Below are 16468 nucleotides of genomic sequence, written 5' to 3'. Positions count from 1 at the left end.
GCACAGAGCAAGATCCTGGCCCCAAATCTATCTAGACCTCAGTCACCTGATACTCTGCTACAGAGGAAGTAAGCAACAAAATCCTGCCATACAAATTCAAACATGGTACAAAACAGTTTTTCAGGCAACATACGAAATCAAGACTCTCAATCTGGAAAGGTGAGAGAATATCAGAATATTCTGATATCTGTAAGAGTATTAGAAAATTTATATATCTCTAAACCAGACTATGGCTGCAACAAGGAACTGCTCTATTCAAATGACAGAAAAGGTTATATCCCCTTTCCTCTGCCAAAAGCTGCTACTCCCTGAAAAGCCGAAGTATAATGTAAGGAAACCAATAAACAAACCAAAGCAATAAGCAAGAAAAGGAGCAGCCTCTCAAACTGCCTCTTGGATTCTGCTCTCTAGACTGCAAAGAATGCCAAAGCAGAAACACATGGGAAACGTATGTAGGTAGTAGAGCTTATAGCCTTAGAACCAACCAATCCACTATTCATGTGTACGCTCCTAGTCTCATACCACACCAATGCCAAAACGATCCCACAGGAAACAAGAGTGCTCTGAGGTAATACAGGTGTATTTGTTCATTCTGTGAAGCACCATCCTTACGCTGTTATCACAAGACTTCCAGCTAATTTGGACAAAATTAACTAAGAACTAACCCTAAAAAACCTCACCACTTCATCTACTTCATTGTTCTACAAATGACAGCACAGATAGTGCATCTCACATATAACAGACAACAATTTTGATTTGAGAACTCCCAAGTAACATATTCTATGAGAAAAAGTCTGTCCCTGTAGGTAAGTGTTGCATAGAATCACAATTTCAAGATCCTGCACTTCAGCTAGAGCAGCAGAGCACATAAATGCTTGATTTCCCTTTGAGCTTCAAGTAGTTTAAAGTTTTATCAGCAAAAGCAATTCTTAAAGAAAACATCATAGATATTCACTATGAAGAAGTTTTGCTGCATCTCAATTTCTAACGGCAACCCACTTACATGCTGAAAAATCTGAGGTTTAGAACCTAGTGGGAACCCCACACTACAGTAGATGCAGAATGACTGTAGTTTATGCTTGTTAATCCACCTCCAAGAAAAACAGCTGTAATGTGGCCAGACACAGGAAACAAAAGCCTTCCTGATCACTTGTTTCACACAGCAGATGGCTTTCAGCTTTAGCCCTTAACTGTCCTCCCATTAGTAAGTAGTCCAAAAGAGCTCTCAGAGAATACTCACTCATTTCCCAAGCGGATCTCCTCAGTTTTATCCAGGTAGGTAGTTTGGTTACTCATGACTGCTTTTGCCTATACCTGGCTTCTAATCAGATAAAGAAACCCTACCAGGCACCAGATTCTCCTTCAACACTTAAACCTGATCAATGTATAGCATAGTATGAAGAAAAAAAAATACTACATGCCAAAAGCAACAAATCTATCAGAAGCCAATACAATGCCTTTCCAAACTTGAAGACAGAACAGTCTTCCTAGGAACAGCAACAAATACACGGAAAGATACCAAGTCCTGGTAGGATTATGGATCTTCTTCATTTACCAAGCAGGGAATGATCCTGCCCCGACACTATTCAAGAAAGCCAAGAACTCTGCGCTGCCTACCAGTCTTCACAGTTGTAGTTAGCATATCATTTACAAAGGGCTTTCCCCAAATTTCACATACCTATGTTTCCATGAACTGCAACTGGAGAATACTTGAAAACAAACAGGACTCAAACAAAAAGACCATAGGAGAACCTCAGAAAGCTCCAGAAGCAAAGCTTATTCATGCAGCTGGTATAATTTGTGTACTAGACACCAGGTCTAAAAGTGACTCTTACCAGAAGATTTCCAGAGGAACTGAAGTTCTGCCTATGTGTAATTTATTTTACGTATACATAACAAATTTATATTCGTTATAAACCTGAAGCTCTGATTTTAATAATAGTAGATATTGAAATATAGTTTTGTGGATTATTTGCAGGTAAAATATCTTTCCCTTAAAATATCCTTTGAGCTGTGTACTGGTTTTGGCTGTAAAAGAGTTCACCTCCTTCATAATAGCTTGTATTATTCCATGACTTGAATTTGTGACCAAAACAGTGTTGATGACATAGGGATGTTTTAATTATCGCTTTACAGTGCTGACACAGTTTGAAGGATGCCTCCGTTTCTCACTACTCTGTCAGCACGCAGGCTGGGGATTGCACAAAAAGCTGTGAGGGAACACAGCCGGGACACCAAACCCCATGTGACCAAAGGGATATTTCATACCAGGTAACAACATGCCCAGCAATAAAGGCTGGAGGGAAGAAGGAGGATGAGGAGGATGTTTGGAGCGATGGGTGTTAGTCTTCCCAACTAACTGCTATGCATGGTGCAGCCCTGCTTTCCTGGACATGGGTGAACACAGACCTGCTGGTGGGAAGGAGTAAATGAACTTGTTTTGCCTTGTTTGTGTGCATAGTATTTGCTTTAGTTATTAAATTGCCTTTATCTCAACTCAAGAGCTTTGTCACTTTTACCCTTCTAATTTTCTCCCCCACCCTGACAGGGAGAGTGAGCGAGCTCAGCTTCTGGCTGGAGGTAAACTGCAACAAGCTGAGGGCTGAAGTGGTATTTCCTAGCCCAATCTTTCAACAGCTCTTTGGTATTTTCAAACAGCATCACTCCCAGACCAGATAAATCAAGGATAGGGTTAAATATCTTCATGATCAGTTTGGACTTTCTACGAAGACATCATGTAGAAAATTCCTAAAAATTATTCATGGTCTTAACATTTACTGCAACTTTGGACGCAGCATCAGCTTGTTTTTAAGGATTTTGAAACAAAGTTTAGTTTGATATGGTCAGAAGTTATCTTCAAAAGTTATTGTCAAAAGTTATCTTCAACCTCCAGTTATAGAAGTAGTTATGGAAACCACAACATCCCATAAAGCCACCGCCTAAATGCATCAGAAACTGGAATCAATAATTCCTAATAAAATAATAATGATTATTTTACACAGTCGGTGGGTCAGAGATGTGCCTCTTGAAAAAAGCACCCACACACTGAAACAACCATTAACATAATAAGCTATTCCAGTAACATCCTACTACAGACACAGGCTAATAGAAAGTGCTCTAACCTTGCTCACTTATCCCTATGTAGTACAGCTAAAATGGCAATCACGATAGCTGTCAGCAGAGTTAGCAGATAGCACAGTGAAAATCTCACTATCAGACATGAAATGGAAAATGAGACTAACACAACATCTCAAGGCTTAGACACACAGGGACAGCATGGCTGTATAGAAATGTAAAATTTAGTTGATTTCAACAGCCCGCAAAACCTCACAAACATGTCCATTTCCTGAAAGGTTCATGCCTGTGAAACTTCTGAGTGACTCCTGAGCTAAAAGAAAATCAGGTCAAGTATCCTAGAACTAAGATACCCAATGTCCAGGATATTCAAGCACACAGGACAGTCAGGATCCTGCTTTACTTGCTTTGTAGAAAAAAAAGAGGTCTCTTATTGCCATTCCAATATGCAATGGTAATAAGCAGCTCAATTTTCCCCTATTATTGAGCAATACATTTGGTGGGAATGTGATTGAGAGCAGCCCTGCAGAGAAGGACTTAGGGGTGCCAACTGACAAGAAACTCAACATGAGCCGACAACATGCGCTTGCAGCCCAGACGGCCAATTGTATCCTCGGCTGCATCAAAAGAAGCATGGCCAGCATGGCAAGGGAGGGGATTCTGCCCCTCTATTCCTCTCCTGTGAGACCTCACCTGGAGTATTGTGTCCAGTTCTGGAATCCTCAACATAAGAAGGATATGGAACTGTGGAACGGGTCCAGAGGAGGGCTACAAAGATGATCAGAGGGCTGAAGCAACTCCCATACGAGGACAGGCTGAGAGAGTTGGACTTGTTCAGCCTAGAGAAGAGAAGGCTCAGGGGAGACCTTATAGCAACCTTCCAGCACCTGAAGGGGACCTACAAGAAAGCTGGGGAGGGACTGTTTACAAAGGCTTGTAGTGGCAGGTCTAGGGGCAAAGGCTATAAATTGGAGAGGGTTGCCCAGGGAAGTTGTGGCTGCCCCATCCCTGGAAGTGTTCAAGGCCAGGCTGGACGGGGCCTTGGGCAGCCTGATCTAGCGGAGGGGTGTCCCTGCCCATCACAGGAGGGTTGGAACCGAATGACCTTTAAGGTCCCTTCCAACCCAAACCATTCTAGGATTCTGTGATAATAACTAAGTATTTTATAGCTCTGAAGGAAGGAAGAAGGAAGAACAAGTTCTTGCATTTGCTGTTGTCTGACAATTCCGCCCTAGACGTTTGGACATCCTCTTCTTTTAATAGTAGGGTCCCCCCAAACCAGTCAGCTACAGACAAAGGCTGGCCCCTGTATGATTCTAGTTGTTGGAGTTAACCTGCTCATTGTCTGCAACACAGTTACAGAAGCTCACAAATCACAGCATGGGCACAGAGAACAGACTCAACAGTAGGACAGCAGAAAGTAAATGAACACAAGCAATCACAGCAGAATGAACACCTATATCTAATGCTTCCATTACAGCCTGGATTTAACACCAAGGAATGAGACACAGTTAGTCCTCTGCAAAGGTATAGTACAGTGTTGAAGGGCTTAATATTATCTTCTCAAATATTCCAATGGCGCCTCTACTGCTTCCCCTACAATTGTCACTGTTCAATACAATGAATATTATTAAAGACATCTGGACTGTCTATCTTGTGTTCCACCTTCTGCGCAAAAAACATCTGCATATGGCAGATCTTTGGCATAAACTGATGGCAATAAGATTATATACACACCTTGCCCTAAATGACAGCCCTTGATAGATTACCACACCTACTGCTTACTCATTGTTTTCAAGTCACTCCACACATTGTTCCATTACAAAAGAAAAACCACCTAGGCATAAAATACCTGTTGAAACTAGGAGGTGGCAGCTTACCTACATGTTCACATGACACCTGCTTTACAAAAGACAAGTGCCAGGCAATACGGAAATGAGTGAGAAGTTTAGGAAAGAATAATTAAGAAGTGGCACAATACATAAACAAGGAAGATGTCAGAGAAATAGACCAAGGCAAGGAGAATGTAGGAGTAAAAGATGAAATGAGAGTAACACTAAACATACAATTTTTCAGAAAATCTAACATGTTTTTTTATGTAGGTTGTCAAAAGTGACTTTCATACAGTTGTTTGAGGTCTCACATAACAGTGGCAAAGGACACAGGCAGAAAACAAGCAATGTGATGATTACAAACTTATAATAGGGGATGATTCTTCTAATACTGCATAATTAAGTTCCAGAACCTCATGTCATGCATACCACGCACACCTTTTAAAAACAAAACAAAACCCATGCACATGAAAATTTAGCAAGTAGATAAGTTCATGGAAGGCTATTAACATTGTAATGCTACCCAGAGCACAGGAAGTCCTTGAGCTACAAAAATTTGGCAGCTGGAAGAGCACTGCAGGTGACTACCTGCACACATATATAATCATCAGCAATATTCTTCACACGGCCTCCACCACTGAATATTGTTGTAAATGCAATCTTGGCTTAGACCATTTGTCTGATTGAGTTAGGGTGTTCTCATTGATGAAAGCAACCCCAGAAGCTAGAGATGACTCAGTGACCATGAATTTAATAGAGGCAGTCCTTGAGACATTACAATATGGTTGGCACAATGAAAACCAATCGTTCCACCACACTTAGGCACCTTGAATATCTGACAAGGAAACAAGCACCCCACCAGCCTGGACATGCTTGGTGTCCAGAGTTCATCGGTGCCCTGTATTCACAGAAAGGGAAGTGTTCTTTTACTCTGCCACACCACAAGTTTTCAAATCTTAGAATGTGTTCCCACTGCACCCCTGAAACAGCAGGTGTTACAGCTCAGTATGATCTTTCAACATTTTATATTCCATAATTAAGAGGGTTTAATTCAAGACACTAACTTCTAGTATGTGCACAGAGAAACCTCAAACTCCAGCTTCTTTTTCTTCGCATCACAGAATTTAACTTGAAATAAACAATACTCTCTGATTATACCAATAATACACTGAAGTCAGTAAGCCTTTCTGTATTTAATATACATAATATACAAGTTCATAATATATACTAAATTTATATTTTGTCAGAAGAAACTTAGGTGAGTTAGCACATGTTTCCCACACGGAGACTTCATTAATGTGGAAGCTATTTGGAAGACCTACTAGAAATCTTCTTGCTTCTCCACTGCACAACCAAATCAGAGGTAAGAGAGGAAGAGCATACTTTTTGCAAGCTGCAAAGAGAATGAAAGCAAGAAAAAATAGGACAGGGACTGAAATTAATCATGCAAAATGCAAACGGACGACTCCAACATAAATAAATTGGGAAACCTTTCACAGTACTATGGCCTTCACAGAAGTTGGCTTTGGATTCCACTGGCCCTTGCCATGCTCTCCTCTGGTATCTGCAACCAAATACTGCTACTTTCTTCCAAACAGACTCTACAAAAACAAAGCAATGGAACTATCCACCAAACTAATCAATACTAAGTGCATTTCCTGGCCAGTTTCTACAGTTATAGGAGTTTTCAGTAACTACTTTTAAACACTAAGATGAGAACTCCTCACTTTAACTGTGATTTAGACAATAAATCTGCCATGTCTCTTTCAGTTTTAATCATGGAACGTATCAGTAAAGATTTTACTTATGTCATACCACAGTCATTCTAAGTGCACAGAACAAGGCTCCATTAACACACACTGTATCACACACAGATGCACAAAAGTCTACTGATGCAACTCTTGTCAACTGCAGGTTCATGAAATTTGCTACTCTTTCACAGCATTTCTCCAGAGATCTTTTTCTACCACTGCACAGATTACATCTATAACAAGAAAAAGGAAAAAAAAAAATAAAGCGGCTCGACAGAAGGCAAGTGACTTTGAAATACAATAATACATTTAACAGTTGATTTGTATACTGTCCTTTTTTGTTAAGGACGAGCAATAGCCAGAGTGAAACAAATAAACCAGCACTGATCCTATTACTGCAAAGGTCAGGGTCAGGAAACTGTTCAGGAAAAGAGGAACAGGAACAATTTTGGTTTTAAACAGGCAACTGTGTAAAGAGCAAAGTTCTTCCTGAAGACACTGGCAAAACACAGAGATGGAATATCACAACAACTCAGCTGAAAATGTTCTCTCTATACTGAAAGAGCACACAAGCATTTTTCAGAACCAGGACCCATTCACCAACTCAGTTGTTTCTAGTTCTTTGTATTAGATCCTTGACGTGGAAAACAAGGACAGTGTAGAGATGTATTCATCACAGATTTTCCTGTCTCCCAGCCTCTGACATCCCTGAGCAACTGCAGGCTTGAGAGAGTCCAGAGAAGGGCCACTAAGGTGATCGATCAGAGGACTGGGATACCTTCTATAGCAAGTAAGGCTGAGAGGCCTGGGTTTGTTCAGCCTTGAGAAGAGATGACTTAGGGGAGACCTTATTACCAAGTGCCAGTACATAATGGGTGTCTACCAAGAAGATGGAGACTCCCTTTTTATTGAGGAGTCACATGGAAAAGACGAGGAGTAATGGGTATGAGATGCTTATGGGGAGATTCCAAAAGAATATTTTTCACCATGAGAAGAGTTAAATATTGGAATAATCTCCGTGGGGAAGTGGTGGATTCCTCTACACTGGACACTTCTAAGGTGCAGATTGACAGGGTTCTGGGCCATCTCATTTAAACTATGTATCACCTAAAAAAGTCAGACCACGTGATCCCTGAAGTCTCTCCCAACTTGGCATTCTATAATTCTATAGACTCTTCATTTCACTTCTAAAACATTACTGGGTTTTTTTCCATATCAGTGAGGAAATAAGTAACTTAAGGAAGGGATATGAAATAATCCAAATCTGTTTTCTGTTTTCAAGAATATCAGTGACTAAGAAAGAGTCTGTCAGAAGAGTACGCAAGGCAGCTTAAGCAGAATCCTTCTAGCAAGTCATTTGTTCTGGTCCATCTCATTTAAACTATGCACCACCTAAAAATGTTGGACAGATGATCCCTGAAGTCCCTTCCAACCTAGCATTCTGTGATCCTCTTGGACGAGTCCCTCCTGCCTTCACTGGCCTGCAGCTGCCCCACTGGCTTGTAGGCGAGGGCTGCAGGCAGGCTCTGTCTGACGAGGAATAAGGGGAAAATACTGATTACCTTGGCAGCACAAGAAGGGAATGAGGTGAGGAAAAGTGTCGACCTGGCCTAAATGGTGCTTGAGAAAAGAGTTCCCCATTTCTTTTGACAGGGGGAAAGGAGGAGGAAAGGGAGGGCGAAAGGGGGGGAGAAGAGGGGGGAAAGGGGGGGGGAAGTGGGGGAGAAAGGAGGGGGGAAAGGAGGGGGGGAAAGGAGGGGGGAAAGGAGGGGGGGAAAGGAGGGGGGGAAAGGAGGGGGGGAAAGGAGGGGGGGAAAGGAGGGGGGGAAAGGAGGGGGGGAAAGGAGGGGGGGAAAGGAGGGGGGGGAAAGGAGGGGGGGAAAGGAGGAGGGGGAAAGGAGGGGGGGAAAGGAGGGGGGGGAAAGCAGGGGGGAAGGGAGAGGGAAACGGGAAAGAGAAGGGGAAGGGAGGGGGAAAGGGAAAGTGAAGGGAGAGGAAAACGCAATGGGGGAAGGCCCAGGCCGTGAGGGCCGGGGCGCGCGCGCTGTCAGGCAGGCAGGCTCTCACCTCCAGCGTGGACACGGTGCTGGTGAAGAGGTCCTCGCCGTCCTCCAGCTCCTCGAAGTCGGCGGGCCGCGCCTCCCCCAGTGGCGGAGGCTCCCGCTCCGCCGCCATCTTCCCCGCCAGCCCCGCCGCACGGTCACGTGACGCCCGCACCCGGCCCCGCCACGTGACTGGAGCCGAGGGTGGGGGAGAGGGGGAGCTGCATCCCCTGCCCTGGGGGAGAGGGGGAGCTGCATCCCCTGCCAGGGATGGAGGGCGGAGCAGCGTGCCCTGCCTGGGGTGACAGCCCGGGGGCCCAGCCTGGTTCTACCACCGTGAAATGGTCCGATGAAGTTGGTTGCTGTCCGTAGAAACCTTGCAAAGTCTTTGCCCCACAAAGGCAGTATCTGCACGTGTCCGGGTTTTTGACCGCTTGCCCTGGCATGGTGAGACACCAGCCCTGGGTTTCTCCCTGCCTGCATTGGGGTGCAGATGTGAGTCATCTGGTAGTGAAGCTGGGGAAAGCTCCAGCTGGTGGGAAAGGTCCTTTCCCATCCCACTCCTCACTCTGCCATTCCCAGATGTTTTTCCTCTGAAACACTACGTGCTCAAACCTGACAGTATTCAAGAAGCACTTGGCCAATGCCCTCAGACACATGGTGTGAGTTTTGCGGTTGTTCTGTGCAGGGACAGGAATTGGAGTCGATGATCCTTGTGGGTTCATTCCGGCTCAAGATGTTTTAGGATCTTCTGGTTCCTTGAACAGGAGGTACGTGCCGGCACGCAGACACTTGCTCTGTTACAGCTCTCTGCCAATGTGCTCTGTGCCATGGAGTTGGATAGAAGTTAAGAAATTTTATTATCCATTTCATGTTACTCATTAGGAACAGTTTTTCTGTGAGGTGGCTCCACTTGTTACTCTGTTGAAGAAAAGGTCTTCCTTAGGGACTGAGGATATGAAGCATCATGCCCACTCTTGCACAATAGTCCTTCAATCATGCGTGGTAGTATTCACAACCTCTAATGTAACATGTCCTGTGCAACTAGGGTATTTGTAGGCCCGTTCCTTAAGTCACTGTTTCCAAATAGCTGTTTTTCCCCTGTGCGTTTGTGAGTTAGATTACAAATGGCATCAATTCTTCCAAAATGTTGGTTTAGTACTCATTAGGTCAGATGTTGTGTCTATGTAGTAAGCATTACTGAGAATATTTACACTTGGTTTGAGCTCTTGTTGTTTCTGTGACGTTGAAAACAAGTTTTAAAAAGTATCTTGATTTTCCATATTGATAAAGCACAGATTTTGTCCTCTGTGTGTCTGTGCCTTGTGAGGACTTCATTAATGTTTACTGTGTTGAAGTTAATTTCTAAACTGTCCAAACAGAGATGTTGCTTTTCACAGAGGAGTGAGTCTTTTCCTAAGACTGTAAGCAATCTAGGGCAAGTGTGGCACCTCCAGTGTTTGCAGTGTGACCAGTAAAGGCTAATTTTTTTCCTTCATCCTCTTCCCATTCACACCATGAGACAGTTGTAACTGCGTAAACAGAAATCCAGGTGTCATGCTTACTTTTATCTGTACTCCTGAAGCTCAAGATGTAAGAAATTGTGGAGAGCTCTCTCCTCAGCGGGGTGGGCTGCTGAGTTAAAAGAGAATGTCCTTCATCCCCACCAACTTCTGAAGACATTTAATACCTCTGCTTCGAGTGAGGCCTTGTAAGTCTCCCGCTAGAGTGCTAAATTTGCATTGAAGCTCAGAAGCTCCAAGTTACCAATTGCAAATGACAAAGAAGATATCAAATAGAGGAGATTTATGATCATAAGGTTGAATGAAAGTGGTGATATCTATTCTTAGATGTACAGAAGTAGATGTAAAAGGAACAGTCAAGCCTTCCCATATTTCCAGAAGTCAGAAAAAAAGTTGTTGCTGCTGTAGTATAAGATGTATTTTGAGACCAACATAGCTACAATATCAGTTTCTAGAAGATGTAGTAACTTCCTTGTCATTTACCAGGTTGCATAGCATTTTTACGTTTCGTAGGAATTAGACATTTTCTAGCTTACTTGTGTTTTCTTTTTCTGTACAAAGCAAAAATAGTAATGATGCTTAAATTGTTTGCAATGAGTATGAAATAAAATGTACTTCATTCACATTTTTACTCTATTCCTGAACTCAGCCTATAGCTGTTCAGTATATCTTAAAATAACACCCAGAGGTCTTTTTAAGGTTTAAAAAACGCAGCGTAAGAAACTGAAAAAAACTGTTCAAATTATGTAAACATTTTCTGTCCAGAATTGCAGTTCTGTGGCATCTACAATTTTGTGGATGGCACTATCATTTCATCCCTGCTGGATTTCCAATTTGTAGTGGTGTTCCTGTTCTACTGTGCTGTTCTTGGAAGCTTTCCAAGTTAAAAGGCACATTTTATATAGAATTAGGATTGGATCACCTCATAATAATTCTGTGACCTTTGACATTATATGTTAAGATATTTCACTGTAATTTTATTTGCTGTGATTAGAAAGATGATACGTATGAAAGTTTTTAGAGTTCCAGCAAGTGTACTAATCTAGCATACTACTTAGGTGTTTAATAGTTTTCCTCTAGATTTACTATTTTTCTGTTTTCATCAAGATTCACACTCATGCCTTTTATGCTCATGTGACTAGAGTGTAAATCAGCTGTCTGAAATACCTTGAAGTACTCATCATAGAGTAATAGAACAACCTGCACTGGAAGAGACCCACAAAGATTATTGAGTTCAACTCCTGTTCCTGCACAGAACAATCCCAACATTCACACCTTGTGTCTGAGTGTATCCTCCAAATGCTTCTTGAATATTGTCAGGCTTTGCACCATGATTGCTTCCCTGGGGAGTTGTTCTGGTTCTCCACCACCCTCTGACTGAAGAACCTTTTCCTAATATCCAACCTAAACCTCCCCAGCACACGTTCCTGCCAGTCCCTCAGGTTGTATCGTTGGTCACCAGAGAGGAGAGATCAGTGCTTGCTCCTCCTCTTTCTCTTGTGAGGAAGCTGTAGACCGTGATGAGGTCTCCCTTCAGTCTCCTCCAGACTGAACAGACCAAGTGACTTTAGTTGCTCCTCTTATGGCTTCCCCTACAAATCCTTCACCAACTTTGTGGCCTCCTCTGGGCTCTATGCAGCAGCTTCATGTCCTTGTTATACTGTGTTGCCTCAAACCGCCCGCCCAGAGTACTCAGGGTGGGGCCCCATCAGTCTGGAGCGAAGGAGAATGATCACCTTGCTCTATCGGCTGGCAATGATGTGCTTGATGGACCCCAGGACACAGTTGTGTTCTTGGCTACTAGGGCACGCTGCTGGCTCGTGTTCAACTTGCCATCGACCAGAACCCCCAGATCCCTTTACACAAGGCTGCTCTCCAGCCTGTTGCTCCACAGTCTGTATGGACAACCAGGGTTGCTGTATCCCAGGTGCAAAATCTAGCACTTGCCCATGTTAAACTTCATGTGGTTGGTGATTGCCCAGCCCTCCAGTTCGTCTAGATCTCTCTGCAGGGTCTCTTTGCCCTCAAGAGTGTCAACAGCTCACCCCAATTCCATGTTGTCTGCAAACTTAGTAAATCTTCAAGTCCTGCGTGCAGGTCATTTATGAAGACATTAAAGAGTACTGGCCCCTGCAGTACCCCGCTAGTGACCAGCCCAATATAACCCCATTTACTATGAGCCTTGGAGCCCAGTCCATAAGCCATCTAGATAGTGATCTGTCACAGCAACTGAGTATGTTAAAGAAGCAGAATAAAATTAAAAGCAGAGAAGATGTTAGTTGTGGGTTTGTTTGGTTTTTTTTGTCACTCATTGGGAAAGGTATGTAAAGAGTTCAGCTTCTCTGAGTCAAAGTAACATTGTATGTATGGGTTAGGTTTTTTTCACTTACTGGTCCAGTGCTTCAGGGATCTGTGGCTGCAGAAGTCTAATACTTTCTGTGGCAGAGGGGACAAGGAGAAATACAAAGATAGCTACAGGGCCTGGATTTTTAACTAACAGATTTTGGGTTGAAAAACTGTGGATTAGTAAATCTGAATGGAAAAAATAATCCAAAATAGAGAAAACCAATCAAGGAAATAAACTGGAAAACCATTAATACTGCAGAAAAGCTTAGAAGAATTGCAAAAAGCCCATCACAAATGATATTATGATGTGTTACTGCAAAAAACAAAACCCTGGTTTGAAGATGAGCCTCACGCTTGTCAATGTGGGTACTAATATGTACCTTATTCAACAATTAGGTAATAGCGGTCAAGTCTACTTCATGCTACTAAGAATTTAAGGAGGGGAGAGGAAGCTACCCAGATATGATGATGGAAGCGGCAGTCACTCCTTTCTTTGCGGCAAATAAATCCACATCTGTAATGCTACACGAAAAGGATACTAAGGTTGCAAAGTCAAGAACTTGAACAGTAGAAACATCAAAGCTAAGTTTACACCTAGAACTTGTTTCAGCCCTTCATGTGTACATGTTGTGCCTGCTTTAATTACCTCTTTACATGCTAACGTTTCTATAGGAGCTCTCTCCCCAAGAAACATTGACTGAATGGTTACGGACACTGGTTTTTTTGTTATTGTTACCTAACAGTTAGCTCTGCCCTTCATTTATTATGTGTGGTTCCAACCCTGCTCTGAAGATTTGTCTGCTCAAGACCTTTTTTCTGAAGCTTGTCTTTACCAAATATAATTGTGTCACAGACACCGATGAGTTCTATCTTCAGAGTATTGCCCAGTACACAGATAGTGAGCAGAGACTGAAAAAATAAAACCTACAGTGTTTGCTAATTTGGATGCCCAACCTGAATGAGCTAAAATTTGGGGTTTTTTTCTAAAATGCCTAATGTTTCAATGGTTTCTCCACTGAAGCAGCAAGCCTCAATATCACAGTATTAGCTTTACACAAACCCGTTTTTATGGGTGGACTTTTATGTCTTTGCTTCTTTATTCTGTCCCTTCCTTTCCTTTTGTCAGTCCTTGTCAGGTCCCATACTTGCTTGATTAGCCTTGAGAGAAGTTGAGAACCCTCCAGAAATGGTAATTTATTTTTTTTTACCATTTATTACTTTGTTTAGATATTCTTCTTCCATTGGTCCAAACCCAATGTAAAGTAATAATAATGAAGTTCTAAGCAATGTGAATCAAAGCTTTGTAATCAAATATGTCAGATTTTTTTAACTTCTTGCAGGTGTTGGACTTCACTAACTCTGTCTTAACATTGTACTAATGTAATTGCCACTGCAGTACTTGGTTGTTTTAACAACTGAATTATCAATGAAACTGAAAGAAATTCAAGGCTAAGAAGAAGCTATTTTGGAAGAGAGGGTGATAATGAGTTATACAAGCTCAAGGTCAGCCCATGTGGTTTAGACCTACAGGGAGCCACAGCATGTTTTCTAGTCCATTTGCTGGAAAATCTTTGTCACAGTTTTTACTAAACATCTCCAGTGATGAAGACGTGAAAAAGTCTGCGCTCAAGCTGCTTTAGTGTTTTGTGATCTAGAGTAAAATCTCACATTTCCTGCTGAATTTTACCTCTTTTTTTTTTTTTTAACGAGCATTAACTCCAATCCGTTTTGACCATTCTGAATTCTCTTGTTATGCTACAGTTGTTTGTTATCACTTACAAATAAGGTATGCACTCTCCCTGTTCCAGCACTGCTGAGAATATTAAATCATACCAGGCCTACAGCAGACCACTGTCATCTTTCATTCAATGCATCCTTCCATAAAAATGGTAATCACTGAAAAATAGCCTTTGACTTTTTTTTCTCAGTTTGGTACCTACTCTATATTAGATTAACATATAATGTTTCATTAACTTCTTTATGAAAGCATCATAAAAATGTTCACAAAATGCTAAAGGAATATTTGCTCACTGTGAGATGTTGTAAGAAAATTGCTAAGTGCAGTGAGGGAACAACAACCACCAGAGTGCTTAGAATTAGAGTAGATTAATTTTGAAGGTTTTATTTTTCCCATTTATAAAATATTAAAAAAGGAATAATGTGCTGTTGTGTAGTACCAGCACTTGCACACAGCAGTAAAGCTCTGAAATCAGATAGGCTTCCTAAGAAAAATTACAAAACACAAATATTAACAAAATCTTTGCATTCGACACCTGTGCCCACTCATCCAATCAGCCAAATGAACATTACACTTCAGATCATATTTTTCCGTGAAACGTAGGTCATCTTTCCATCCGGGTATTTAATTTTACAAAAAATTAATTTGCTCTGCCACATGTATTTTATTCATTGCCACTGAGTGCTCAGTGTTTTGATTTATTAGAGAAAAGTAATTTTTACATGTGTGGTTCTTCTGCCAGTTAGATACTTCATTCACCTTTGGAACAGGTACTGCTCTCAATCAATTAACAGAATGGGAATTCCTGTTCCCCACTTCATCTACTGTTGCAGTATATTAAAATATAAAACTCTAGTAGCTTTAGTTGGATATTTCTACCCTGTTACAACAGCAAGATGATGTTGAAGTATATTAATTTTTTTCATCTTCTTAAGCACCAATGGCAGGTGAGAACTAAGCAAGAAACATCTGTTACTGTGATATGTATTTATCTGCTGTAATTGGGATTGTCTTCCATGGCTTATGCTTTACAAGAGAGAGAATGCCTTCCAGCAAAGCTTTGTTTTTATTTTGTGACTATTAGCCTGAAATCTAAACCTGGCAATTGTGACTTGATGAAGGACACTCAACAGCTTCTGAGATATCCTAGTTTGCTTTGGGCTACAGTCACCATTCACTGACCGGCTGTCTCTCAGAGCTCATAAGTACTTCTGTCTCAGTCACAGAAGTCATGCTGAAAACAAATACAAGGATGTTGTTAGCAGGTGGTAGACCTGAGGCATCCCTTGCTAAAGTGGATGCTATGCATCTAAAAAGCCCCCAATATGGTTGGAGGTAGGACAGTGTTTGGAAGAAGCTAAACTTTCTTCAAGCATCTGTTCATGACCACAGAAAGAAATATAGTCTTAATCACATTAAAGAGAGCTAAGGGATCCTAAAGGCCAAGTAATTATTAGTTCAACTGCGACTCAGTAAAGTTTTTGGGTCACAGAACTGCAAGCCTATGGTCCATGACCAAGTCAATTTCGTACATTTCTATAAGCATACTGTCTTTACCTACTTTCTGATAATGGAAGGAAATCACGTAAATCTGCAGCTGGTCCCATATATGGTATGAACATTTGTAGCATTTTAGTAATGAATTTTAACACATTTTTGAGACTTAAATACAGTTGACATTCATTTTTACTGTTATCTAATTTGCTAGGACTTTTAGTTAAAGGGAGGAGCATTAGAAATGTTTAGTCTGCTTAAAGATACATGTGCAGTCTTAGCTGTTATCTGAGTGTTATTTGTAGCAATTCATTTCAGTGCATGTTCTTTGACTCCTTTTTTAGAATTGTCTGTTTATATTGATATTTTGAGTTGTCTTCATTCTTTCATCCAGAATTAGACAATACAAGGATGCCTAGAAAAACAGAACAGTAGAGGGAAGGAGGCTGGACCTTGCACACAGTGTCAAAGACAAAGAAATGTGCAGTTCCTGTTGGTGCCACCCTGTGTGCCATGTCAAGAGTTACAATTTGAAAATTCCTCTGGTCAGAGGAAAAGTATTGTATAGCTATTATGCAGTTTTTCTTTAATGGATTCCAAGTTTCTTCATCTCTGAACCATTTTATTTTCCTCACCTGGGAGACAGGATCAGAGGTGATCCTCTTTT

The 16468-nt window shown here is 41.7% G+C and overlaps 1 protein-coding gene across 1 annotated transcript in view; it reads right to left on the bottom strand.

The window, feature by feature from the left end:
• Positions 1-8884, bottom strand: part of SNX2 (sorting nexin 2) — a 35957-nt gene extending 27073 nt beyond the window's left edge. Inside the window, exon 1 of the mRNA XM_054054116.1 lies at positions 8726-8884. Coding sequence (XP_053910091.1) covers positions 8726-8833 — 108 coding nt within the window. The 5' untranslated portion in view covers positions 8834-8884. The remainder of the gene's footprint in view (positions 1-8725) is intronic.
• Positions 8885-16468: the final 7584 nt, after the last annotated feature.

Source organism: Cuculus canorus, chromosome Z (assembly GCF_017976375.1).
Source record: "Cuculus canorus isolate bCucCan1 chromosome Z, bCucCan1.pri, whole genome shotgun sequence".
In the NCBI taxonomy this organism is placed as follows: domain Eukaryota; kingdom Metazoa; phylum Chordata; class Aves; order Cuculiformes; family Cuculidae; genus Cuculus; species Cuculus canorus.
This window is presented reverse-complemented; position numbering and strand designations above follow the sequence as displayed.